Source organism: Lynx rufus, unplaced genomic scaffold, assembly GCF_022079265.1.
Source record: "Lynx rufus isolate CCGP_SWC_20201006 ecotype Redwood Valley unplaced genomic scaffold, mLynRuf1.p SCAF_2, whole genome shotgun sequence".
NCBI classification, from domain to species: Eukaryota; Metazoa; Chordata; class Mammalia; order Carnivora; family Felidae; genus Lynx; species Lynx rufus.
The window spans coordinates 9,722,745-9,748,789 of NW_025814834.1; the positions used below are offsets into that span (position 1 = coordinate 9,722,745).

At 44.2% G+C, this 26,045-nt stretch overlaps 1 protein-coding gene across 1 annotated transcript in view; it reads left to right on the forward strand.

Moving 5' to 3' along the window:
• The window catches only part of DNER (delta/notch like EGF repeat containing), a 317,674-nt gene that overhangs the window by 147,668 nt on the left and 143,961 nt on the right, over positions 1–26,045 (forward strand). The window contains exon 5 of the mRNA XM_047082312.1: positions 21,871–22,016. Within this exon, the coding sequence (XP_046938268.1) occupies positions 21,871–22,016 (146 nt within the window). The remainder of the gene's footprint in view (positions 1–21,870; positions 22,017–26,045) is intronic.

The following is a 26,045-nucleotide window of genomic DNA, read 5'->3' on the forward strand; positions in this document are numbered from 1 at the left end:
GAGGGCCCAGCCAGCTGTCTGGTGTGTGGGCTTCGTGTGAGAAAGCGGTTAGAGGTTGTTGCCATTTCCGAAGGGTAGAAGCCCCATTGGACTCCTTTTCTAGATTTTTCTTTCTCTGGTCACCTGCCCTTAGGCTTATCTCCCAGTACTTCTCCGTGGTCTCTGTCCATCCATTGCTTGTCCCATCCCCACCTGGACCTCCCCCTGCCTCATCTTGTCCATGCCTCAGACCCCCCAGATCTGTTCTTCTTTGAGAACTCATTTAAACTCTCCTTATTTGGAGTGGTGTAGGAGGAAAATGGCCAACCCAAAATTCTACTCTACCTGGATTCTGAAATCCTCTGAAACTCTACTTATGAATTCTTATAAACATACAGGCAACCCTGGAATATTCTCACAGTTAGTTCTTATTTTGATCAGAAAACCCAGGTGGTGAGGCATGTCTGCTTTACCTGTATTTCTGTTTACCTGCCTGTTCAGAGAAACCCCTACTTTTTCCTTCACACTTTTCTCTTTTATAATCCAGATCTGTTGTTAACCTCAATCTGGCATTTTTCTTTCTTTCCCCTTTTTTGAAATTATTTTCATTTTGATCCATCTCATTCCCTTCTCATTCTTTCTTCTTCTTTTTTAATGTTTATTTATTTGAGAGAGAGAGAGAGAGAGAGAGAGAGAGAATGAATGAGCAGAAGAGGGGCAGAGAGAGAGGGAGACACAGAATCTGAAGTAGGCTCCAGGCTCCAAGCTGTCAGTGCAGAGCCTGACGCAGGGTTCGAACTCACAAACTGTGAGATCATGGGATCATCTTGACAGTGGTCTCACTACTCGTATTTGCCTCTCTGACTTCCCTCATTCTCTTCTCCTGCCTGTAACCCGCTGTTTTTCTCTATAACCTTTTACCATATTTATATCATTCTGAACAATGTGTAGTACATTTCTGACATCTAATTTATTTCATAAAAATGAGTGCATTTTTTTGTTTAATCCACACCAGTGGTATTTTGTTCGTGACCTACTAAAAAGCCGCCCTTAGGACTTGAGATCTGCTTCACCTTCATAAAGAAATGAGTAGTGCAAGCCGTAGCCCGTAGCAATGTCCTTGTAGGAGTTGGGCTCGCTTCGTCAGGATTACAGCTGCGAAAGTAGCCACAGAACCCTAGAGATAATGACTTCCAGGTCTTTGTAGCTGATGTTCTAACTAGATGAGAAATTTTCCCATTCTGCCTGTGCCCCCTGGGAGGGAGCTATAATGCACTTTAGGTTTCCTTGATTCTAAATTTTCAGCTTAAAAAGATTCTTGTCCTGCAAAATGATTTCTAGAGCAATGTGTTCTCTTTAGTTTCTTCTCTTGACAAATAAGGGGGAGTAACACGGTACTTGAGCAGGTACAGTCAAAGTTGAGACTTTTCCTTTGGTCAGACTCCACTGGTGCAACAGCCCTTCGCAGCCTCAGGGTTTACATCTTTATGGTCTTAACTGATGATTGATCCTTATTGGCATCATGACGTTTTCTTGGAGATACAATCTTTTGTAGGATGGCAGTTTATACCGACTTAAAAAATGTTTTTTAAATGCTTTAAATTTTTATTTTTTGGGGAGAGAGAGCATGCAAAAGTGGGGGTGGGACAGAGAGAGGGAGAAGAGAGAATCCCAAGCAGGCTGCATCCCCAGCACAGAGCCCAACGCAGGGCTTGATCTCATGACTGGAAGATCATGACCTGAGCCAAATCAAGAGTTGGATGCTTAACCGACTGAGCCACCCAGGCACCCTGACTTTTTTTTTTTTGTTAATGACAGAATTTTAAATATACAAGCAACTGATACTTTATTCTTAGGCAGAAGTTCTTAATCTGGGCTCAGTTGGACCATGGTTCTGTGGCAGCCATGGGAGTCAGAGGTTACTTTTTGAGAAACCCATGAATCTCCTGAAAATGCGCTGCAGATTTTTATGTGCTTGTGCATCCCTCTAAGACAGGGCTTAAAGTTCATTGGATTCTCAAAGATATCTGAGTGCAAACATTTTAGAGGTGCTCACTTTAAGCTATGTGTGTGATCCTTTGAGGATACATGTGCTTTTCAACATTCTCTGTCCGTTTAGCGATGTTTCTTTTGACAGACTTACCTGCTTCCTGTGTCTCCATATCAAGGAACTTAACCAACGTTTATTTAGGGCAGCAGGGCTGTGGGAAATAACTCAATTCTGTGTTACTTTAGAAAGTACACCGTGCATGCCTCTCATTTCCCAAGCACTGTGCCAGCCTGGAAATGCAAACATGCTGTAGGTGGGGTCTCTGAGCGAATGGGGCAACAAAGGCAGAGATGGGTGCTGTGGAGAAGGGACGTGCAAAGTGGCACAGGGTTCAGAGGAAGGAGCAGCTACCTGCCAGGGGAGGTAGGGCAGGTAAAGTGCTCTCCTTGGACGTACGAAGTGCAAGTGTATGGCATTTTGATGGTACAGGAGTCTGTGTCGTTCAGATAATTTAACGACAGCGCTAGAAGTTGATGAATGGCCATCACAACTGGAAATAGAATTTAATTTCAGCAAGCATGCAATGGCAGATCCCGTCCATTCCTCCAACTGCCTCTTGTGTTGGGTGTGAACAAATTTCTATAAAGTGAAGAGCTCCAGGTGTGAATTTTATTTCTTGGGCTCTCTGTTTATCTTCAACAGGCAAAGGAGGGACCGACCCTCTAGTCTTTGACAATGGATTTCCAGGTAGTCCTTTGGAATCCTTCACGAAAGCTCTTATTTTCTTATTCCTGAACTCTCTCTCTTTCCTCCCTTTGGGTAAACTATTCCTGTGAACGTTGACCTTTAAAATATGTTTCCAAAGCAATTTAGCTAGAGTTGGGATGCTTTATCCTGTGAGTTTGGTGAAGAGAACAGTTTGGAGGAATGTGCTCTGAAAAGACAGGGGGCACCATAGGACACACCAGTTGGAGTAAAGGGTGGTGGGCAGTATTCACAGGGGAAGAGTTCAAAAGAAAAGTAGGGACAGGAGATTTCTTAACTTCATAGTTTGGCTGGAGAGCTTCCCGAAGCCATCCATGCATAGCAGCCAATATTATTATAATTTTTTTTTTGTGTGTGTGTGCCTATCTTAGCAATTTCAACATCAGGTCTCTGGATAGAGGTCTTACTTTATTTCAGCCGTTTCTTGATGAATTCTTTTGTTTCTCTCTCAGGAGATAAATAGGCCAGAGACTCCCCCTCCCCACCTGCCATGCTTCTCCATCTTGTTACTGGCTGGTTTCATGCTCTGTGTGACCTCCCTCCTGTCACCACCCCCCTGGCCATGGCTCCCTGTGGAAGACACAGGGTGGCAGGGAAGGGGTGGGAAGGGAAAAAGGGCAGGTATAGACCAGGACTTGTCAGAAGGAAGGATTCCCATGCGGAGTAAAAGGTGCTTAGCATACGTTTTCCTCTTACTTGTTGGAAAAGGTCACTGGGAGACGCGGAACCAAATTGGTAATTCTTGCAACGGCGAAGATTTTATGGCCTGCTTATCTCTCCTCCACACACTCTTTAAGTTATATTTTTCCTGGCTCCGATGTCCATTTTAATTTGTATTTCACTATTTAATGGCATACATTTTCTGTGAGCTCCTTAGGTCTTATGGAATAAGTTCGGGTATAAAGAAATAAGATAGAGGTTGGGGCACTTAAAATTTTAATATATTCTTTTACTATACCTTGATAATACCTTCATGATTATGAAGTGTTTTAGGACCATTAGGATATTTGCATCCTAGCTCTGACCCAGTAAAGTAGGGTTGATTTTTGGAAATGCTGTAACTCATCATTCCCGTGTGCAGGTTGCTATAGGACTAGTTTCTAAAATTACCCCCGCGTTCTGGCATTGTGAGACCTTGCTCAGTTGCATGAAACCTTTGGGCTTCCTTTCTTTAGACCTTCTGCAGGTCATTCTCAAACAAGCAATATTTTATTAGCTCCTACTAGTGGAGGTGGATCGAGTACACAGCTTGCCATCCAAATCTGGGTTTCTGAGATCTCGGGCCCCTTGGCTATACGGTGAGCTGGAACTTTCCTGTCTAAGCCCACAGGTACCGAGCCTCCTCTAGCCTTTGGAGTGAAATCTGATTTCTTGCAAGCATAAGATCCCACTGTCCCGAGTCCCCCCCCGCTTCACGACTATCACCCTGTCTGACTACTCTCCCATGGTAGGTCTCGTCTCTGTGGTAGGGACTCTGTCTTCATGAAATTCCCAGAAGTTCTGCTCAGCTCTTACGTACTGATGCCAGCCCAGAGTGGGGCTGTGTTTCCCCTGTGGTTTAAATGGCTGGTTACCTTTCGCTGATGTTCACCTCACCCAACCCTGCACATTTCCGTTTGTTCTTATCTCTGGCATCATTTTTTCCCCCAGCTCTGTCTCCTTCTGCTTCTTTTAAACTCATAAAAGTTTTGCTTGACCAGCTAAGTCTCACTTTTTCCTCTGGTAATCGTAGTATCAGCGAACATCACACAGCGTAGCCTCTGAATGCTCTCTATCCTCTTTTTTATGTATGTGGATTTTATATCTTTTGATTAGACTGTAAATTTCTAGAGAGAATGGACCATATCACGGCTCCTTGTATCATGATGGCTATATGGTGGCCACCTGAGTGATTAAATTTTGTTCGCACGTAACAGTTACTCTGCTCAGTAAATGCCAGGGGAAGAAAATTTCTAGTTGCAAATGTCAATCTTAAGAATTCTTTGTAGATTTTTATAACCCTGTGTCCAGGGCATTTAGAGTTTCCCCCCTTTATTACATTAAAAGTATTTTAGAGGATCAAATACAAGAGAGAAAGAAAGAAAGAAAGAAAGAAAGAAAGAAAGAAAGAAAGAAAGAAAGAAAAAAGAAACTTCTTCATTTCCATCATTCTTTCTTCTTTCCATCATTCTTTTGGGAATACTACATTTTATATTTTGTCCTTTAAGGTGTCATGCTCTGGGGGCCTGGGGGTAAAGTAGTCAAAGAAAATTGGGAGAGGATACCAGCTATAGAATCATTAACATCTTCTTTTGCTAAAACCTTAAGATTTAACAAAGAAAATGCAAATATCTCACCTTTTCATGGTCACCTTAAAACCACAGTTGAATATGGTCTATTGAACTCCCTGTAAAAGAAAGAAAAGAAACTTGAAAGTGTTCAAATAAAAAGCAATAGTTGGAACACAAGTAGGGGATGGGTAAGGCTGCCCTGAACAGCATAATTTGGATAAAATTCTTATAGCTCCCATTTGCCTGATTGGAAGATTTCTATTAAATTAAATTTTACCTAGATTGAAACCACATTTCTGGATTATCAGCAATCACGATTATTCTTTTTTGATCTTTTTATTATTGGTATTGAATATTAGAATTTTTTTTATTAGTTGTCCTTGCACGTCAATGCCTTGCTCTTATTTTCCTAAATACTGTCATGATCAACATCATGTATTTATTGGTACCTATTGATCGTGGTGATAAACTAAGCATTGTAAACAAAACCACATTCCATTATGGACGTGTGTGGTCCCTAGAGTTGACAGTCTAAGGTCCCCCGGGGCCCCACAGAGTGTTGGTTGTCCTGGCTATGGTGGCATGAGATGTTTCTCTTACCCCCCGGGACAGTCTGGAATTAGGCTCTGTGGAAAGCAGATTGCCGGTCGACCCACAGACCAGGCTGCTAAACATCAGATTCCTTTACAAGCTCTAAAGGTCCTTCTTTCACACACCGTAATTTGTGCGAATCCTAGGAACTAATCAGGAAGTAAAGGACAGCCATGTGATAGAGTACTACGAATCCAGATCCGTGCCTCCGAGCACGACTGTCCATTACAAAGCTCCTTCTGTAGATTTCAAGCACCAGTTTCAGAATTTAAGGGAACAAAGAGTCTGCTGGTGATTCTCCTATTATGTGGGCCTGATGCATCAGGTGGAACTGTTCGCCTGGTTTCGGGAGGCAAACTCAAGGTAATGTCTTCGTAACCCTAAATTCTCCCTTTCTCCCTCCCCCTTCGGCCACATTGTCTCTCCCTCTCCCTCAGCCTTTTATTTTAAAAAATAAAAGTAGCACATTTTATTAGTGGATTGCTTGGGAGAACTTAATTAGTAAGGAAAATTATCTTTATGTTTTAAAGAATTTCTTGTTAGCTCTGAAAATAAATACCTTATTACTTAACTGATAATAGTTTTAACCCAAATCTTATGCATAGAATTCGAACTGGTTTTTTTTTTTTCCCTTTTAACTTAGGGACACACCTTCTCAGGGCTTTACCAGTTTACTGTCCATGTTTTTCTTAGCTTCTGTCAGCGCAGATTTCAAGTTAGAAAGTAATTTAATTAATCGCTGTTTACAGCCAATTTCTGCCCCTCTATTGTACCTCTTTTTCTTCTTCCTAAGGGGGAGAGAGGGAGTATGGGAAAGAGTGGAAGAAAGAGGGAGGGAGAGAGAGATTGATTCTTAGGGCTAAACCCTGGAACTACGGTTTTCTCCCACCAAAAGATAATATACTCTCTTTTGAAAAACTTGAAGGCTCTATGACAATAGATAATCTAAACATAAATAACATTCACACTATTTTTTGGTAAGAGGAACACATTCATATGCTGTTTGATTATTTGCCCATTTCACTTCATGTGTCACTGACATTCTTTTGTGTGAATAGGTCTTCTTCATGGCTGTATAGTGTTCCACCAAATCAATGTACTGTAATTTATTTAATCAATATGCTGCTGTTAAACAGTTGGCTCCTTCATATCTTTTGCCTTTTTATGTAGAATTTCAAGCACTGGTATAACCTTGTCTTTGGATCCTTTCTGATGATATATTTAGGTTAAATTTCCAGGTACAGAATTTGCTGGATCAAAGGGTTTATATATTTTAACAACTCTGATATGCATTATCAAACTGTCCTTAAGTTTCTTCCAATATTCACTCAGGTCAGCTAGTTTATCTTTGAAGGAGCATGGTGTCCCCTTTCCACCCACTTGTGGCTAGTGGCTGTTAACTCGATTCAACTTCACATTTACATACACCTCTTAGCAACTTCCTTAGCCATCTGAAATGTTCAGGGATCTCTGCAAGGTAGAAAAGTGGTAACAGTTTCCAGAGAAAGGACAGTACCCATCTCTTTAAGCAGAACATATATAAAGTGGTTACACGTCGGAGTCATAGTAAACAGAATGGTTTCATTGTATTATTGCATTTGCACATCCAAGTAGACATAAAATGGTGGGGGAGGGGAGATGGGGAATGAACGAACAGTGGCCATGTTCCTTACCACACAGTCAGATTCTAGTGACATTTCTCCTGCTTAATGCTATACAAAGAACATTCATATTCCAGAAGGCTACAACCCCAATTCCATTTCTATCTCCTCCTCTTAGATTCTTTTGCTTTCCCATTTCCATATCCTGAAGGTAGATATTTAAGGTCCATCTATGGTAGACTTTTTATGAGGTCAAAATTATTCTGTGAGAATGGGGCAAAGCATTTTCCAGAAAAGACAAATATTTTGAAAACCCATGAGGGCTGCTTTAGAGATGATCACTTGACTTTGACACAAGATCATGGTAGTCGTAATTGTTTTTCACAAAGCTCTCAGGTCGAAAACTCAGAGCAGCAAGTAAATGGACCAAAATAGGGCATGTCAGCAGGAAAAAATTGCCTAGCTTTTGGGTGAGGAATATAAATAATTAGGATTTCATTTCAACAAGACTCTTTTGCTTTCTTTTCTCTAATGCTCTCTCTGACATTTGGGTTTTGAATGCCAAGTTATTTTTGGTATTCACCTACATCCCTAACAAGCAGTGTGCTCATGGTTGTCCTGTTTTAATGCCATAATTGTGAGTTTGACCCACAAAAGCTATATTTGCCTGGTAGACAAATGGGAAATCTCATTAAGTAAATACACTGAGAAATACTGTTTGGCTACATCAGTAGTGATAGCAGCCTCTGGAACACTACCGTGTCGAAGAAACAGGATCTGTATCCTCTCCTCATCCATCCACCTCTCTGTTTACCATCAGTGAATGTTTGTTGATTAATTACCACATGTAGGACACTGTGCTCAGTACTGGGGATACAAAGAAATAGAAGGTTCCAGTTCCTGTATTTGAGAGATTTTTTAGGCTCCAGGTAGACGGGACATACTCACGTAACCCAGGTAACTCTTACTGTCCCATGGTTCAGTCTTGTTCATCCAGTCGCATCAAATAAACCCAGTCCAGTAGCCAATAATGGATGAAAACACTTGGAATCTTTATTCATCTTTTTGAGAGCACATGAACAGCAGTGGGAAGAATGCATTCTTCCCATGCAGCAGAAATCTTACTGATCTTCTCTCCTCATTACTCTCTTAACCGTCTCCATGTGTTTGGCACTGGCCTTGTGAAATTCTCTCCCCCACTGTCATGGCCTGCTCCCCCAAATCTCAGTCCAACATCTAGCCTTTGAGGCTTTTCTTGCTGTTTCCTTTTTGCACGTCTGGCTCTTTCTTCCACGTATCAGTGTAGTGTCTTGGGTTTGTTTGTTTGCTTTTAGTTCTTCTGTCTTGTCCCTTCTTGGGGTTCTCCACTACCAAGAATTTTCCTGGGAACTGACCCAGCACGCAAGCCCTTTCCCCTGAGAAGTGAAAGTGAGAGGAAGAGTATAGATACTCATATAATAAGTAATTGCTGCTCTTGTTAGATACTAATGCTTTTGAGATGATAAGGAGCACATGAAGAGATAAATGAGAAGATAAAAGGGTGTGTATTAAATATTGGATGAATTTTAAGGGCTACATGAACTCACAAGGAAAGAATAACCACCCAGCAGAGAGTTCAGGCTTTGGACTTGTACATCTTGAGCTTGGCCTTGAACCGAGGAGTGGGTATAAGGGGGGAAAGACATTCAGGGTAGGAGGACTGGTATGGATCACAATGTTGGGGGGTGGGGATCAGTTAGGCTGGAGCAGTGGATCTCAATCAAGAAGTGAGCCGTGGAAGATTCAGAAGAGGATAGGAGGTAGGAGTGAGAGGCTCCGGTGAAGGAGAGAGCACGGGTAGGTGGGGGCAGTGGTGCTGGTACAGTATGGTGAGCGCCGTGGAGTAGATTTTGGCGGTGAGCAGGAAGAGCCAACATCGGGGGTGGGGGTGGGGGAGTGGCAGCAGACGGCAGGTCAGTGCCTCCCAGGGCCATTGTGAAGTTGGATTCTCTAGACATGATTGTATGTCTTGGGAGCAAGGGAAGAGGCAGCATCAAAAGTGACAGACATCGGAGTTGCAGAACGCAAGCGTGGTGAGGGCAGGGGACTGAGTGTGGCCTGCTCACCGTGGTATCACCAGCACTTGCCACAGGGCCTGGGGGATGCAGGCATTGAATGAACGTTGATCAAATGAATAAGTTAAGTACATTTTGAATTCCTGGGAAGTAATCAGAGGGGGGTTATTTTGGAAGTGTGGAAACCCAGCTCAAACTGGAAAACAACCCCTCAAAAAAAAAAAAAAAATCAAGCAGAGGTGGTGGGTGCAACTGAATGTCCAGGTATGGCTCTGGAGTCACAGATCCAGTGTCACAGAAAGTTTGATCAGACACATTTCTCCCAAGACTATTACAGCCTTCTGGAACACTTGGTTTAGGCTTGTTTTGGGTTTTGTGCCTCTGATTTTATTTTATAGGATACGTTGTCAAGACACAGAGATGCATATGCCTGCATCAGTCCATCCATCACACGTAAATACAGAGGTACGTGTATGTACTTACGTGTCGACACACAGTTGCACCTGCGCCCACAGGTGCCCGTGCGTGTGTCTGCACATCCATGGACGCACATCCATACGTACATTTGCACACGTAGAGACACAGACGTGTATATTGCACGTCTGTGATTTAAAGGACTTGACGGATGGAGGACCATAAAAGGGTAGATGGCTTGGAGTCTGTGAGTGAGAGCGTGTAAGGGCGTGTGAAATTGGACAATTAGTTTGGAAAGAAACCGAATCCTTAGAGTTGGAAACAATGCTAGTATATAGGAGGAGGATATAGTACGTAGCTAATATTCATGAATAAAAACAATAAGCAAAAACGTGAATTCATTGTCAACGTGATCGTTGTATTTTTCCCTCCTGAAAAGATTTTCATTATTTAAGTATAGTCGACAGATGGCATGATCCTAGTATCAAGTGGATGGCATGCTGATTCGACAGTTCTGTGTGTTATGCGGTGTTCACCATAAGCGTAGTTAGTATCCGTCACCATACAGCATTATTTCAGGGTTTTTTTCATTTTGTTTTTGAGAGTGAGAGAGAGAGTGTACACACAAGCCAGGGAATGGGGCAGAAGGAGAGAAGGGGAGGGAGGAGAGAGCGAGCGAGCGAGAGAATCTCAAGCAAGTTCTGTGCTCAGCACGGAGCCCAACCCTAAGATCACGACCTGTGCCAAAGTCAAGAGTCAGACCCTCAGTGGACTGAGTCACCCAGGTGCCCTTTAGTATTACTGACCCTACTCCCACAGTACTTCTCATCCCTGTGACGTCCTCATTTTATAACTGGGATAGTTGTATTTCAAGGAGCATTTCCTTCAGAATATCAAAGTGTGATTGGCTTCGACTAACAGAGCCTCAGTCCAAAGCTTGCATTTTGTACTGGGAAGCCAGGTCTCCTGTGGTGGCAGGCAGCCCTTTTACCAAGGCAAGGACCTCCCCCCTCCCCCCACCCCGCCATGAGCTTTGGATATGGAAGCCGGAGGGGATGAGCGAAATAAGTGAAGGAGATTAAGAGGTACAAACTTCCAGTTATAAAATAAATGAGTCACAGAGATGTAAAGTGTGGCACTGGGAATAGTCAAAAATGTTGTAATAATAGCATATGGTGACCGATGGTGACCACACTCATGGTGAGCATAGTGTAACGTAGACAATTGTTGAATCGCTGTGTTGCACTCCTGAAGCTAATATTTTCTATGCCAGCTATACGTCAGCTAAGAAAAATATATTCTATATCTTGACCTTGGTGGTTGATTACTAGAGTTTTTATGTTTGGAAAACCTCATTGTATGTTATTGTATGTAAATTATACCTCAATAAAGTTCATTTATTTTTATTTAAAATTTTTTTTAATGTTAATTTTTTTTTTTTTTTTGAGAGAGTGAGAGCTTGAGCAGGGGAGGGGTCAGAGAGAGAGGGAGACACAGAATCCGAAGCAGGCTCCAGGCTCTGAGCTGTCAGAATAGAGCCCAACGCAGGGCTCGAACCCACGAACCGCAAGATCGTGATCTGAGCTGAGGTCAGACGCTTAACCGACTGAGCCACCCAGGTGCCCCTAGAGTTCATTTAAAAAAAGAAATGGAAGCTTGGAAAGACCAGGCCCCACTTGCTGTGTTTGATCAGTTTTTCTTTGTTTCAGATAGGAACAGAGGTTCATTTTGTTTGTTTTGTTCTGGGGCCTCTGCCCTATACACTGTGATTCCCGTTAGATTTTCCAGCAGTGAAGGCCGTCTATTCAAAGTCAGATTGGGATTTGGGGCAGTGCAAGGCTGTAAGGGAAGACGGATTGGATTTTTAATTTGCTACACTGAGTATCCCTAGAAAGAACTGACGATCAGATAGCATTCCCAGGACTTGCATAAAGACTGAAGCATGAAGAAAATCTGCTCTGGACAGATAAAGGAAACCCTCTGCAGCCCACTAAACTGCCAGTCACACAGAATTCTAGAATTTAATTTTGAGAGAGAGCTGATTGGGAACAGGGACAGTCTGTAACTCACTCCTTCTTGGTGAGCCCCGGAGCAGGCTTGTGGTATTGTTTATGATCTGGGACAGGGCACGGTTCATAATGGGGCTTGCCACCCAAGTTGGCTTGGGGCTCTGTGTTCAGGGCAGCTCCTGGCTGGAGCTGAAACTACTTTGCTTTGTGGTCAGAGCTGCTAGTGATTACTCCGTCCGCCAAGGCGGTTAGCGGACATGGGAGGTCAGGGGAGTGTTATGTCACTACCAGCTTTCTTTGCTGGGTTCCTGTTTCTCTTTGCCAGTTCATCCCTCTGAGTCCTCATATTTGCTGACATGCCATTTGGGCACCAGGCCTGTCCTCCCTCACCACCTCCCTCTCTTCTTTCCTGCCCCAAATATTTATTTATTTTTATTTATTTAAATTTTTAAAAGTTTATTTATTTTGAGAGAGAGAGCGAGCAGGGGAGGGGCAGAGAGGGGGGGGAAGAGAGAGAATCCCAAGCAGGCTCTGCACTGCGGGCACAGAGCCCAGTGCAGGGCTCCAACTCACAAACCGAGATCATGACCTGAGCCGAAGCCAAGAGTCAGTCTCCTAATTGACTGAGCCACCCGGGAGCACCCCCTCCCCAAAATATTTATTGAGCACCTACTGAGCTGGGTGCCTGCTTGGCACTGGCAGTAGAGCAATGAACAAAACAAATAAAAATCCTTGCCCTCATGAATCATATGTTTTAGTGGGGCCCCAGGTAATAAACGATTCCACAAATCAATAGAAAGTTACAACTGTGATAAGCACACTGTGCTAAGACTGTAGTTGATAATAAAAATCTGACATGAGTTTGGGGGATTGGGGATCACAATCTTGAAGAAAGGTAATTAGGCTGAAATATTAACTAGGCGATGGGGAGACCCTTCCAGGCAGAAGACTGGAACTGCATGTGCAAAGGCCCTGTGGCAGGGGACAACGTGTAATATCAAAGAAACTGCAACAAGGCCACAAGGCTGGAGCTTAGAGAACAAGGGCGAGAGAGGTGGAGATTTGGGTCAGGCACACTGGGCTGTGGAGGCCACGTTAAGATCTCGGCGGGGAGGAGCTGTCGAAGGGAAGGAACTGGTAAGCACATTCATCCTGTGTATAGTTCCTGCCGAAGCATATGCGTTTTAACGTGGCAGAAAAGAAGTCATCCTTAAGATGATATACCGGGCAGTCGGACATCAGGAGGAGCTGGCAACCCCACAGGTGTCTTTGGCCATATCCCGAGACGTTCGGATTTACTAGGTCAGGCTGGAGCCAACATAACAGTTAAATAAACTCTGTAGGTGATTCTAATTTTAAGTGTTTGTGAACCAGATAAGTGAGGGGCAGAGTGGTAGAGAACTTTCTGGAGCTCCAGAGAGTGGAGCAGATAGTCAAGGCTGCCTTTGAGCATCTCGAGGACTGAGGCCAAGGGCCTGACTGTTCTTATGGTGACAATGCTCATATGAGCTAGAAATAGTCCAGCCAGACGGACTGAGTCTGAGTCAACATCTCCATCCCTCCCAGTCGTTTTTCTTTCAAACCCTGGCATACCACCGGGGCTTGACTGCAATACGTTGGCTAGTTTTATTTTTAGTACAATAATACATGCTCTGGAAGATAAAGTTGTTATGCATAATTCAAGAGGCAAACGCATCTCAAATTAGAACTCTGACCAAACACGTGTAAATTCAGGTAACTTCTTTCATGTGACCTCGAAGTTACCAGACCATCTAGTTGGTGCCCACTTAAATGTGAGGTTTTGAATCAAAGCAAGGCAAAGGAATGCGATAGAACAAAGGCAGTTGAAAGAAAGATCACGTCCACAATGCTTGCAACAGTTCAGAAGGTAAACACGTCAATCAACAGCTTTTTATGTTAGCTCCTCTGAAGGCCTGGTTCTCTAACGCCTTAACATTTATAAAGTCATCTGCAGCCCAATTAGCTGTGCATTTATAATCTCCTATTACCCTCGCATCAACACAGAGAAGTGATTAATTATTTTGACGTTCATAGTAATGCCATTAATCAGAATACATTCATTGGGTATTAATGACTGGATGTGGTGGGTAATTGTATATGAGTTCTACAGTAATTTAGCAATTGATTTACTAGTATTTGATGAGTTGAAACTGTGCGAATGGAAGATTAAGTGATACAATTCTAACTGATTATGAAAAGGCGATCAAATAGACATTGAAAAAGATTAAATAAATGAAGAATTTCAATTGTATATTCTGTGTGAGCCAACAAAATTTTAAAGGAAAGTGCAAATTAATTTTCATGTTCTACCAATGGGTATTCAGGAACTGGCTTAAAAAAATGTGTCCAATTAGGATGTGGTTTTCATATGCAATGAATTTCTTTTTTCTAAATGGAGATTACTTAATGCCAGAAATAGGCACAGGAAGAGATTTGACAGGCTTTGTTGTAAATTTTGCTCCAAGAAAAGATTTTATAATTTTATTTTTTATACCATCATGCCCATTATATTGGCCAGTGTTTCTTACATTAATTGCTGCATATACTTTTTTTCCTTAAATGTTTTTCAGTCCTATGAATTGTAGCCATACCTCATTTATTCACATATTTTTCTTTACAGCTTTAAATGTAGCCTAAAGCCTGGCTTTGTAAAGTAGAATCTAGGTATGAATTATTCAAAACGGTAGATAGTAAAAGGCACATTATTATGTATGTGTGGTGTACTTTTATTTAGACATTATTTTTAAATTCTAGCAATAATCTTTAAAAGTGGAAATGATTAAAAGAATTCCATTTAAAAGGTTTGATATCAGAGAAACCGAGTTAGGGGACTCTCTAAATGACCTCCACGCTTATGTGCCAGCACTGCTGTTTTCTCAGGGGACCTGCTTTCCCAGAGCTATTTCCTCAGACCTACACAAGTCTAAGTTCCCCTGAGGATCCCACTTTAAATAGACGTTGGGTTGTTGACGTTGCTGTGGGTGATAGGGATGATGGTGTTGGGAGTGGTGATGGGGATGGTGGTGATGATGATGGTGGTGATAATGGTAGTGATGATGGCAATGATGATGATGATGGTGATGATGATGCTGTGATGGGGATGATGATGATGATGGGGGTGATGATGATAATGGTGATGGTGATGATGATGGGGGTGATGATGATAATGGTGATGGGGGTGATGGGGGTGATGACAATGAAGATGGTGATGGTGGTGATGACCATCATTTATAGAGTCCTTTCTCCATGCTTACACCGTACTAATCGCTTTGCCAATATTAAGACCTTTACTCATAATGACCATCTCAGGAAATAGGTAGTGTTATTATCTCTGTTAGAAATAACCCAAGGCATGAGTGGTGTAAATCGCTCTCCCAAATTCAGAGGTGGCGAGAACTCGACCTGGCGGTAGAGCCAAGTATGACCTCCCGTTACCCTGATGTCGGCACTTGGGCCTGGTTAATCATGTTAGTATAGATAGTGAAGCCACTCATTAGGAGGAACTGATTTGGAATTGATGAATAGATGTGGTGGGCAGTTACTTCTGCAGTGTGAAACGTACACTATCTACAGGATAAGTGAGGTGTTACAAATTATAGACTGAACCTGCAGGTTAATATGCACATTCAGTATATCCCTATATAATAAAAGGAATGACAACTAGGTGTTTTTCCTAAGCTTGTGTCCGGTTCTTCCCACTCCTCCCTTGTTTATAGGTGGGCCACTTTCATGGCCAACCCTGCTTGGTGAATACTAAGGAATACAGAGGAGAGGGGTGATGGAATTAGTATTTTGTGAGATTGCCACACTAAGTAGTAGCTAAATAGTGCTTCCTTCTGAGTCAAAGGGCAGACGGTGGGTGTAGCACAAGAGAAGGGGTTTTATATGATTCCTTTGCACACGTGTATTGGTTAGACTCCAGTCTCATCTGCTGTAATAGAGAGGCCTCAGATACACTGGCTGAAGCAAGTTCCAGGTTCATTGCTCTCATGTTTACAGTGAGCAGACAGCTGGTCCAGGACTGAGAGGGCAGTTCTGAACCCTCACCACACAGGTTCCATCTCTGGATTCAGACTTGCCGTCCCCACTTCCATGGGGCAGTAAGATGGGAGGGATGGGCAGGGCAACACCTGCTCAGTCTTGGTAGATGTACATCACAGAAGGGCCACATATCCCATCTCTGAGTCGCTGAGGAGAGGCGTGTTCTTTAACTGGGTGGCCCAGTTCTCAGCAAAAACTCCTATTATTAAAGGGATGTGAGGAGAATAAATACCGTCGGGCAACTAATAGTTACTCCTGTAGTTCAAATACTCAAGTCTTTACTTAGGACAAATAACTTAGTCTAATATTAGTAGAGGAAGGAGTGTGGGAGGGTGAACCTGTTCTTCAAAAAAAGAAAAAAGAAACAGAAATACAGCCCTCCGGGCTAGTAACCCTTTACTGCGGGAATAGAGATTTCTTTTGGAAAAGTGTAGAACGTCAGCCTAAGGAGCCTTGGCTCATGTTACAGTGTAGAGCCCGTGTTTCAGTGCTGACTTTTCATAGTCTTCTCTGCAGCATGAACACAGAAGGTGCCGTTGAGATCTGGACAAAGCCAGGAGGCAGTGGTTAAGAGCTGCTGCCTCTGAGAGTAAGATTTACTGAGAGCCAGTCATTCTGTCTTCAGGGGATAGCCCGGTGATTGTCTTTTTTTCAACAGTCGCTCCCCATTATCCCTGCAATTTCTTTTTCTTTGGAGCAAATGATAGTACTTAATACATACTTTTCATAGTCGTTTGGCCAGGTGTAATCCACCCGATGATTTCGATGTGTGGCCACGGTGGAAGTATTTGGTCTGCTGCTGTTAATGTGCCCTTGTGTCTCCTGATCCAGAAAGCATTTTTGGCCATACGTTACTCGGGAACCGGCAGAAAATGAGGTAATCCACATGAGTGAGTGTTCCCAACAGCAATATCCTGCTTTAAGGATCGAAACTGGAAAGTAAGCAGGCGAACAAAGAACCCAGCCTTTCCGTGGAAATCTAGAGAAAGCCTTGTTTCCAAAAGACACAAAGACCTTGAATGAGGTCCTGGGGTGGTGGGTGTGGCCAGGCACTACACAGGTGTAGTGACAGCTTTTCTGGTGCATCTTCACTTTCCACCGTAACTCTCGGTCTGCTGGCATTCTCACACCTGCAAAAGAAAGACAGCTTCGCTCGGGTAGTGGAGGGTATGAGTAAGCCTTGCTTTTCGGATCACGGAGCCCTGGACTTGGTCTGGGTTCATATTTGCTGCCTGCATCAAGCTCTCTTTTTTGCCTCTGGCCTGACATTGTCAAACGATGATTTATTTCTCCGGTTTTGCTTCTCAGTCCACAGGCACTGAGTCACAAATCCATGGGGATCCCAACCAGCTTATTAAGCTTTGCGCTAACCTCCATTCTACCTTCTTAAAAAAGTCAGTGCAGATACACCGTTTCATCCATGCTTCTGTGGCACGGGATGTGGGAACTAGGGGGGTTTGCCTTCCCAATGCCTATGTTAATACAAAAACCCTGGGTCTCCAGCTGGGGCTGAAACCCGTAATATTTCAAGCCTTTCATGCCTGTCGGCTGCCAGCCATGGGACTTCCTGGACTGTGAACGGTTTTTATAGGTTATAGGTTTGTGCCAAATGACTCGCCAAGTCTTAATAGGAAAAGTCGGCAGTCTGTTTGCAACACCTACTGCTCAAGTATTTACGGCCAGAATTTTTATTTTGCACATATGCTTTCCTTTAACAGGAAAGAAAATGGTCTTTAGTCAAACCACTGAGGTGAGAAATGCAAATTTCATTTGCCACTAATCCCAATGAGGTATTAACTACAGAGTCCATTTAAGACCTTTAGTGTTAATATTAAAGAGGACAAGTGGTAAAATAAACAGTTAATGGCCCGGAGCCCGCCATCTCGCTTGCTCTCCCAATTGATGCTTGACCACTCCGTCCCAAAGATAATGACTGGACCCCCTTTCAGCTGCTCTCCGCTTCTCATTGGCACCAGGGGAGGCGAGTTTGGCAAAGTCACCGTTTTAAAAGGACTGTAGTGATGGCAGGACGTTTTATTACTGTGTTAATGAGCACAGTGTGGGGTTGTGGGCAGGGCAGAGTGTTTGCATGGTTTTGTGCAAGCTTAGGGGAGGAGGAGTCGGGAGAGGCAGAAGGAAACCCAACTTTTATTTGTCATCGTAACTTAACTAGTTACTTGAGGGTGTTAACAGATCTCTGGATAATCTTTGGAGAAAGTTTCCCTTCATTATCGTTTTCAAGCTCATTAGGGAAATCACCAGATGTGTAGCAAGTAGAAGTGGGCTCTCCAAGTGTAGCAGTAGCTTTTTCCTTCTTCCCTTCCTCCCTCCAACACTGCCTCCCTTTCCCCTCCCTCTCTTCCTCCCTCTCCTCTTCCTTTCCCAGCATCTGAATTCTAAGGTGAACTATGTAGCATCCTTGAAAGTTTTTGTCGGGGACCACAGTCTCCCCTTTCGATGCTGAAGTTGTCAAAGGCCTGCCATCATGTAGTTCCAGATGTCCTCCATGCTGCAGAAATCTTGTCTTTTCTTATCAACCCCACCGTGGAAATATCATGCAGCGACGTGTTTCAGTTAATTCTTCCAGTATGACTCTGCTGTGGTCTGATGTCAACACACAACTGAGTTTATACCATGGATATTGGCCTGTAAAGCTTGGTTCTGGCTCCCTGTTCTCTCTCTCTGTTTCCTCTCCCTACGTGCCCTTCCCTGTCCCAAAAATGCAACACCATTTGTATTCAGATGAAGCCCCAATTTAAATATTCAGCCCTGATGTTTCTGACTACTCATGTCCTATGTCCAGCCACCAGCTTTTGACCACTTTATTTGGAAAAGGGGTCTCATCACAATCTCAAATTTAGTCTGTTCACAACAGAAATCTTGATTCACTTGCCCAGTATGACCCCCACAAGGTTGCTTACTGTATGTATGATTTTGTCCTTTCCCTCATATCCCGCATCCAATGTATATGAAGTCTTACTGGTTCTTCCTCCAAAATGTGATCTTTGAAAAAGCGTAAGTCACGTGCTTTTCCCCTGGTTAAAGCTCTTCAATGGATTCCCGTTTCACTAAGTTTCACGAGATGCCCTCTGATCTGGCCCTTCCTGCCTCTCTGTCCTCATCAAGATGCTGGCCATTGACACACTGATGTCCTCATCCGTGGGTCACACTGACCTTCCCATCCGTGTGACGCATGACCTCCTCCTCCATGAGACACGTGACCTTCTCAGCTCTCTTTGCTGGCTCATTCTCAGCCTTTAGAGCTCATCCTGAATGCGGCCTCCTACTTGGAGCTGGGTAAACGTCTGCTGCCTGGAGGACCAATGAATCCAGCTTCCTTCCGTCCCACACTGCAGCCCATCCCACCCATCCCCTGTGCCCGCTTGCTCACTGGAGCACATGGTCTGTCCACGTAAAGTGGCCCAATATTTCTGCCTCAAAGTCAGAATCGTAAACTTGGACCGTACACAGTGATGATTTAAATATATGTTTATTCATGAAAAGTTTCAAAGAACTCTAGTTTAGCATTTGTTGTGGTTGGAACGAAGACTGTATTTTCTCTTGAGACTGGGAGGGTGATACAGTGTAATCAGAAGTGGGAGAATCCCTGAAACTTTTGCTGGAGGGCCTTCATTTTCTTCCTTCCTTCCTTTCTTTCTCCCCTTTTCTTTCTTTCTTTCTTTCTTTCTTTCTTTCTTTCTTTCTTTCTTTCTTTCTTTCTTTCTCTCTCTCTCTCTTTCTTTCTCTCTCTTTCTTTCTTTCTTTCTTTCTCTCGCTTTCTTTCTTTCTCTCTCTCTCTCTCTCTTTCTTTCTCTTTATTTTTGAGAGAGAGAGACAGACAGACAGCAAGTTGGGGAGGGGCAGAGAGAGAGGGAGACACAGAATCCCGAGCAGGCTCCAGGCTCCCAGCTGTCAGCACAGAGCCCGACGCGGGGCTCGAACTCACAGATCACGAGATCATGACCTGATCTGAAGTCGGACGCTCAACCGACTAAGCCACCCAGGCGCCCCTGGAGGGCCTTCGTTTTCTTTCTCCACTTCTGCTTTGTTTTCCTGTGTTGGTGTTTCCTTTCCTTGGGTCTCATGCAGTTTCCGTCTCGAGCTTTGCTGTTCCTCCTCTGTCTTCCTCATCCTTCCCTCCTTCCTTCTTCTCTCCTTTCTTTCTAAATCTCATCTTTCTTTTTCCTTTGCTTGTTGTTAAGTTAAGCCAGGCATTAGTTAGCTAGAGCGACCCCCTAGCGACACCTGCTACACGGCATCATTCTGTAGTTTTTGGAAAGACCGTCAAAGACGCAGGGGCTGACAAAAGGCAGTCGCAGGGCAGCTCCACAAACAGAACCAGAATGCCGTCTTCATTCCTACTTTGTGGGGTTTTCTCCACTTAATTAGTTGGCCGGTGCATCTTAGAATTCTGAAGAGGAGGACAGGCTTCTCTCTGCAGGTCTGTATCAAGAATTATATTACGTGTATTGATTTCATGCTATGAAGGAAGAGTAAAAGTAGTGACCATCTGCTCTGCATTTCTTGTAAGTATGCTGGAAGTGTCCATCAGTTTGAGTGCAATGTCAAAGAAACCACACTGGCTTTTCAACAACTTTCAAATGATCACTTATAAAGCCCCAAAGAACTTCCTTTTTCTAAAAAAAAAACGTGAATTCTATTTCATTTCAGATTCTTCCTGCTGCCCCTTTGTAAAGGGCACATCTCCTGCTCTTGGCATGTGGGATTTCCTGAGGGCAGCTTTGCTCTAACCCAGCTGCAGTCTGATGAAAGTTAAATTGGACAGTATTACTTTTCATTATGAGCCGCTCTAAGCATTTTCCCTGAGACATGATCAAAGGGAGGTGCCAACAACTTACTGAAATTTCACTCTTACCTAGAAGGAGCTGGCAGGCACCGTTCTCGTGTGAGCCGTATATTGTTGAAAATAGCGTGCATATCCTTTTGACTCCCTGTGGGGGGTTAGGTGACATAATTAGGAATTACATAGTAATATGTGGCATGCTGTTGCAAAGATTGATTTCTTTAATAGTTTGCTAAAGTATTTTAGGGCCAGAATACTCCCGGTCTTATTAAGCAAATAAAGCCAATATAGAAACCTTTATCAGAGGTGTCTCTAAGAACTTCAGAGACTTACGATGAGCTAGAGAATAGAAATATTGCCTAAATAACAGAGTCACCTAGACTTTCAAAAACAGATGCGTAAAACGTGCTTTCAGAGGCTCAGTGCGTGCCTCTAATTCCAGGTGATTTACCTTAGTAATAATATTACTCGTGTTACTGAAATTAGTTTTTCTACCAGACCAGTGGTTCTTAACTAGAAGCAATGTTCGAATTACTTAGGGAGCCTTTTCCAAAAACATGCCTGCCCAGAGGTTCCCCCCAGACCTGAACCTCCCAGATTCTGAACCACTTATGTTGGAACGTTGGCAGCGTGTACTTGGAAAAAGCCCATGCAAAATGATGAAGCTTCTGGTTTCAAAACTGGTTAGGCATCACTGCTCTTTTTTTTTTTTTTTTTTTTTTAATTTTTAAAATATTTACTTGTTTTTGAGAGAGACAGAGAGAGAGACACAGAGCATGAGTGGGGGAGGGGCAAAGAGAGAGAGGGAGACACAGAACTCCAAGCAGGCTCCAGGCTCTGAACTGTCAGCACAGAGCCTGATGCAGGGCTGGAACTCACGAACCGTGAGGTCACGACCTGAGCCAAAGTCGGACGCTTAAGCGACTGAGCCACCCAGGCACCCCAAGGATCACTACTCTTGACTAGAAGAAGATGAGCTCAGAACAAAGTAAATTGTAAGATGCTAATGTAGGGGTGGAATCGAGAGACCAGGTGGCCCCCAGAGGGGCACAGGTAGGCACAGGACAACAGCATCTAAGGCGATGACTCAGTGTCTGGTACTCCTCTTCCTTGGGCATCAAGTATTTTCCCATGACGCTTGGCCTTTCTTAACAGGCCGGAGGTCTGAATGGCCGCTAGTCACATACTGTATTTGTTTGCCTAATATTCCATTTTGTTTTGCTTGTCAGACTCAAATGCTGAGTTAAATAAACTCATGGTCTTGTAGAAAGAATGTTGGTAACGTTTTACATTTCCTATTGTCCCCTCTTTTTTCTTTTTTTTTTTTCCAGGTTTTGTGAATGATTCCATTACTAAATCTATTGTGGCTTTGCGCTTAACTCTGGTGGTGAAGGCCAGCACCTGCGTGCCGGGGGAGAGCCATGCAAATAACTTGGAGTGTTCAGGAAAAGGAAAGTGCAGCACGAAGCCGTCAGAGGTAAGGGGATGCCTGGTAGCTCTAAAGCCTATATTTACATAAATACGTATATCTATGCTCATACATTGCTACGTATCTATCTATGTGTCTATCAAGAATGACAGGGAGAGACCAAGTGCATTTGCTGAAAGAGTCCCTCAAATTTCTGGTTTTGATTGCACATTGGTATGTAACATATAGATCTTCAATCTCCACATAATTTTTATTTTTTTTTTAAATTTTATTTTTTTTAATGTTTATTTTTGAGACAGAGAGAGACAGAGCATGAATGAGGGAGGGTCAGAGAGAGGGAGACACAGAATCTGAAGCAGGCTCCAGGCTCTGAGCTGTCAGCACAGAGCCCGACGCGGGGCTCGAACTCATGGACTGTGAGATCATGACCTGAGCCGAAGTTGGCCGCTTAACCGACTGAGCCACCCAGGTGCCCCTCCACATAATTTTTAAAGTAGTGATAATAAATCTGTGTGGTGCCAGATTTTGCTTGGGTATAAAGTAGAGATTTTATGAGAAGAAATAGCCATCGTATCTGGTAGCAGAATCAAGAGAAACGGAAGACAGGAGAGGTGGGCAGGCTCATTAATTTCCCAGTGATCACAGAATCCCCTCCTTAAACATTGCATTTCTCCAGCGCCTATAGCAGAGTTACAAAAGCAAGAGAAAAGCACGAGAAGGAACAGAGAAGAGGCTGGGACGAGAAGCCTGACGTTGCGTTTGACCTCTGTGGGCCAGTGTCATCAGTGCTACGGCAGACCTGAGTCCTGCTGTCCCTTTTCTTTAGTGGCTCGGGTCACATGGGCCTGGGGCTGGGGCTGGGGCAGGGGCAGGGGCAGGAGCTGAGTACAGTTCCTCCTCCTTGTTCTTGGGTGATTGACAGGATGTGGGAGGCAGACCCGTAAGGGACTGTGGCCACTGAGACCCACTCCGTCACTAGAGAGCTCCATTAAAACAGGTGGACTGCGGTCTTTCGCAGGTGACCTGCCGGCTGTACCCAACGTCCCGGGAGAGGGAGACTCAGCCCTTTACTAGGGGGCCTGTTCCATTAGGGCACATGTGTTCCTCTCACCGCCTGCCTCCTTGCCCGTCTCCCCAGTTCTGCACATTTGTCCACTGGAATTCGTGCCAAGTGAAGTGGGTCCCCCAAGTCCCAAAAGAGCATGATTTGTTTTATTTATTTATTTGTTAATTTCATTTAATTTAAAAACATTTTTTTAACATTTTATCTTATTTTTTGAGAGACAGAGCACGTGCAGGGGAGGGGCAGAGAGAGAGGGAGACACAGAATGCGAAGCAGGCTCCAGGCTCCGAGCGGTCAGCACAGAGCCTGATGCGGGGCTCGAACCCACGGACCGCGAGATCATGACCTGAGCCGAAGTCGGAGGCTCAACCGACTGAGCCACCCAGGCGCCCTGAGCATGACTTGTTTTAGACCAGTGTTAAGGGCAGCACAGGTAAACTTGGCCCCGTGACGCCTCCCGTGGGAATGCCAGCACATTCGGCGGTAGCGGTGTGAACTGGGTGAAGGGAGCGGGGGGGGGGGGGGGGACCGGCAGGTGGGTGTTGGAAGACACTTTCACGTGTTGCTCGCGTCATCTTGGAGAACCCACGACTCTGATGTCTCGGGTGCGGTATTACAGTGGTGTCAGTTTCCCGTTTCCTCGTAAGATCGTCCTCCGCAGAAGGCAGAAGGACCTGAGGAAGCAGTGGGAGCAATAATTTCTGCTAAATGGTTGGAAAGGAACACGAATGTAAACCAAAGCCAAAACGAAATCCCTGGTGGAGGGGATGGTGCCCGGCATGAGTCCAGGAGGCAGAGTGGGATTTCGTTTACAAAGCCAAGCCTGCCCTGCGAATCCCGTTTTCTTCCATCTTGGCCAACTTGGATCATTTTTCTCTTCGTCTCTTTCCTGAGGGGAAGCTCCATTTATCAATTTATTTTTTTTTAACATGGTTGAAGGTGAAGTTTCAGCTTTAATTTTTTTTTACATTTTTAAATGTTTATTCATTTTTGACAGAGAGAGAGAGTGAGAGAATGGGTGGGGGAGGGGCAGAGAGAGAGGGAGACACAGAATCTGAAGCAGGCTCCAGGCTCTGAGCCGTCAGCACAGAGCCCGACGTGGGGCTCGAACTCACGGACCGCGAGATCATGACCTGAGCCGAAGTCAGATGCCCAGCCGCCTGAGCCACCCAGGCGCCCCTGTCAATGTATTTTATGGGGAAAGTGAAGAAGTAAAGGCTATTGAGAGTTCTTCTGTGACAGTCGACGCTAAGAAGGGGTATAGAACCCGAGAAAAGATGAGGAAACAGTGGACAGCTTATTTGCTGAAGATGTTCCAGAAGAGATGAAGCGTGAGAGACTGAGGAAAGCCAACCACTCCAGCTGGAAGAGTGTCAGACCTCCCACGCGCAAAGAGGAGACACAGCGGTGTTCCCCAAATTCATTCCTACTACTCCCAATGAACAGTTCTGAGGCCTGGTTAGCCCCCAAGAAGACAACAGTAGTGAAAGAGAAATGTCTTCAACGGGGAAGGGAAGGCTGTTCTTGGAAGTTGGGACCGACAGAGAGGTTGTTTCCTTGTGAGCTTTCTCCTATAATGGATGCCCCATCTGGGGAAACTTTTTACCCATAAAGCAGCCACCGTGTTTTCTGAAAACATGCACGTTGCCGGCTTGCAGCCCTCACCTGTAGAACTGATTCACCGAAAAGGCAGCAGAAGCATTTAGCACCTGGCAGGTAACTTGGCAGACCTTGCCAAAGTGCTTCGTTTTTCCTGCAAAAATGGCTCAGAAGCCTTCATGAAGAATCTGTGCTGATTTTATTTAGCAGGCTATTTCAGGGGAAGTGCGGCTTCCTTATGGGGGCCGGCTCTTTTGAGGGGCTCTGAGTGCCCCCCCTCCCCCCGGTGCCCCCACCTCCTGGGTCCACACCAGGTGCTCATAAGGTGTGAGGCCTCTGCTGTTGTCCCTTCTGCCGGAGCCTGCATTTACCTTCAGGGAACTGAAGGAAATTGTGGCCAGCCTTCTTACCTGAACCATTGTAATTATCCCTGGTGACTGTAAGCAAATGACTAGGCTGGAATTACTATATCCATTTATAGACCCACCACATTGTTCTCTTGGAGAGAGCCCTCTGGAAGCCAGTCTCCCCGTTCACAGAAAGATGGCAGGAGTGGGAATGGGAAGTTGACTCATCTTTTTTGAATCGACTTGAGTTCCCGTGGCTGTTCGTGTTTGTCTTCGTGACTTAAAACAATGACTGAAGAGTAGTTTGCTGGCCATAAAAGACTGTTGCTGTCAGGTTTCCTTCTTTGTGCTGTTTCCTAAAATTAGAAGTCACGTAGTCCAGTCTTCTACCTAGTGCAAGAATCCACTCCACAGTACAAAACAAAAAAGACCTCCACTGGATGGTTTAAAGTGATTGTTGCTAATCACTTTTGTGTCTTTATTAGGTCATCCATCACACTAAGAGCAATTCTGTTCTGTCCATGCCACTGTCATTTAGTAATGGACCTCGTTTCTTTCCTGTGAGATGCGCTTCGGCTGGAGGCCTTTCCACGCTCCCAGTTGATGGGTGGTCTGCAATAAAACTGTGGCTCGCGGCTCTTCGATAGCACACCATCCTGGGAAAGTCTTCTTATATGTTTACTGTAGGATGGCCAGGAGCTCTCCGTGTTTGAGAACTGCTTTCTTTACAAGGGTTGATTCTGATCATTTTCTTCTCCTTATAAAAAAAAATGACTGTGGTCACTACTTGTCTTTGAACTCTATCACCAAGTTTGGCTGCTGCTGACTTGATAATTCCCCAATTATTTTAAAGGTGAGTATCAGGGATCTTCGCTGGTGTGGACCTTAAGCCTTCTTCAGATCCAGTTAGGTTCCATGGATCTTGTCTCTCAAGAGCAAGAGTTATGTATTAGGATTATCCAGAGAGACAGAACCAATGGGATATATTATATATGTATGGATGGCATATATGTTCTTATCATATCATATCATATGTATACGAATTAAGGAGATATATTTTAAGGAATA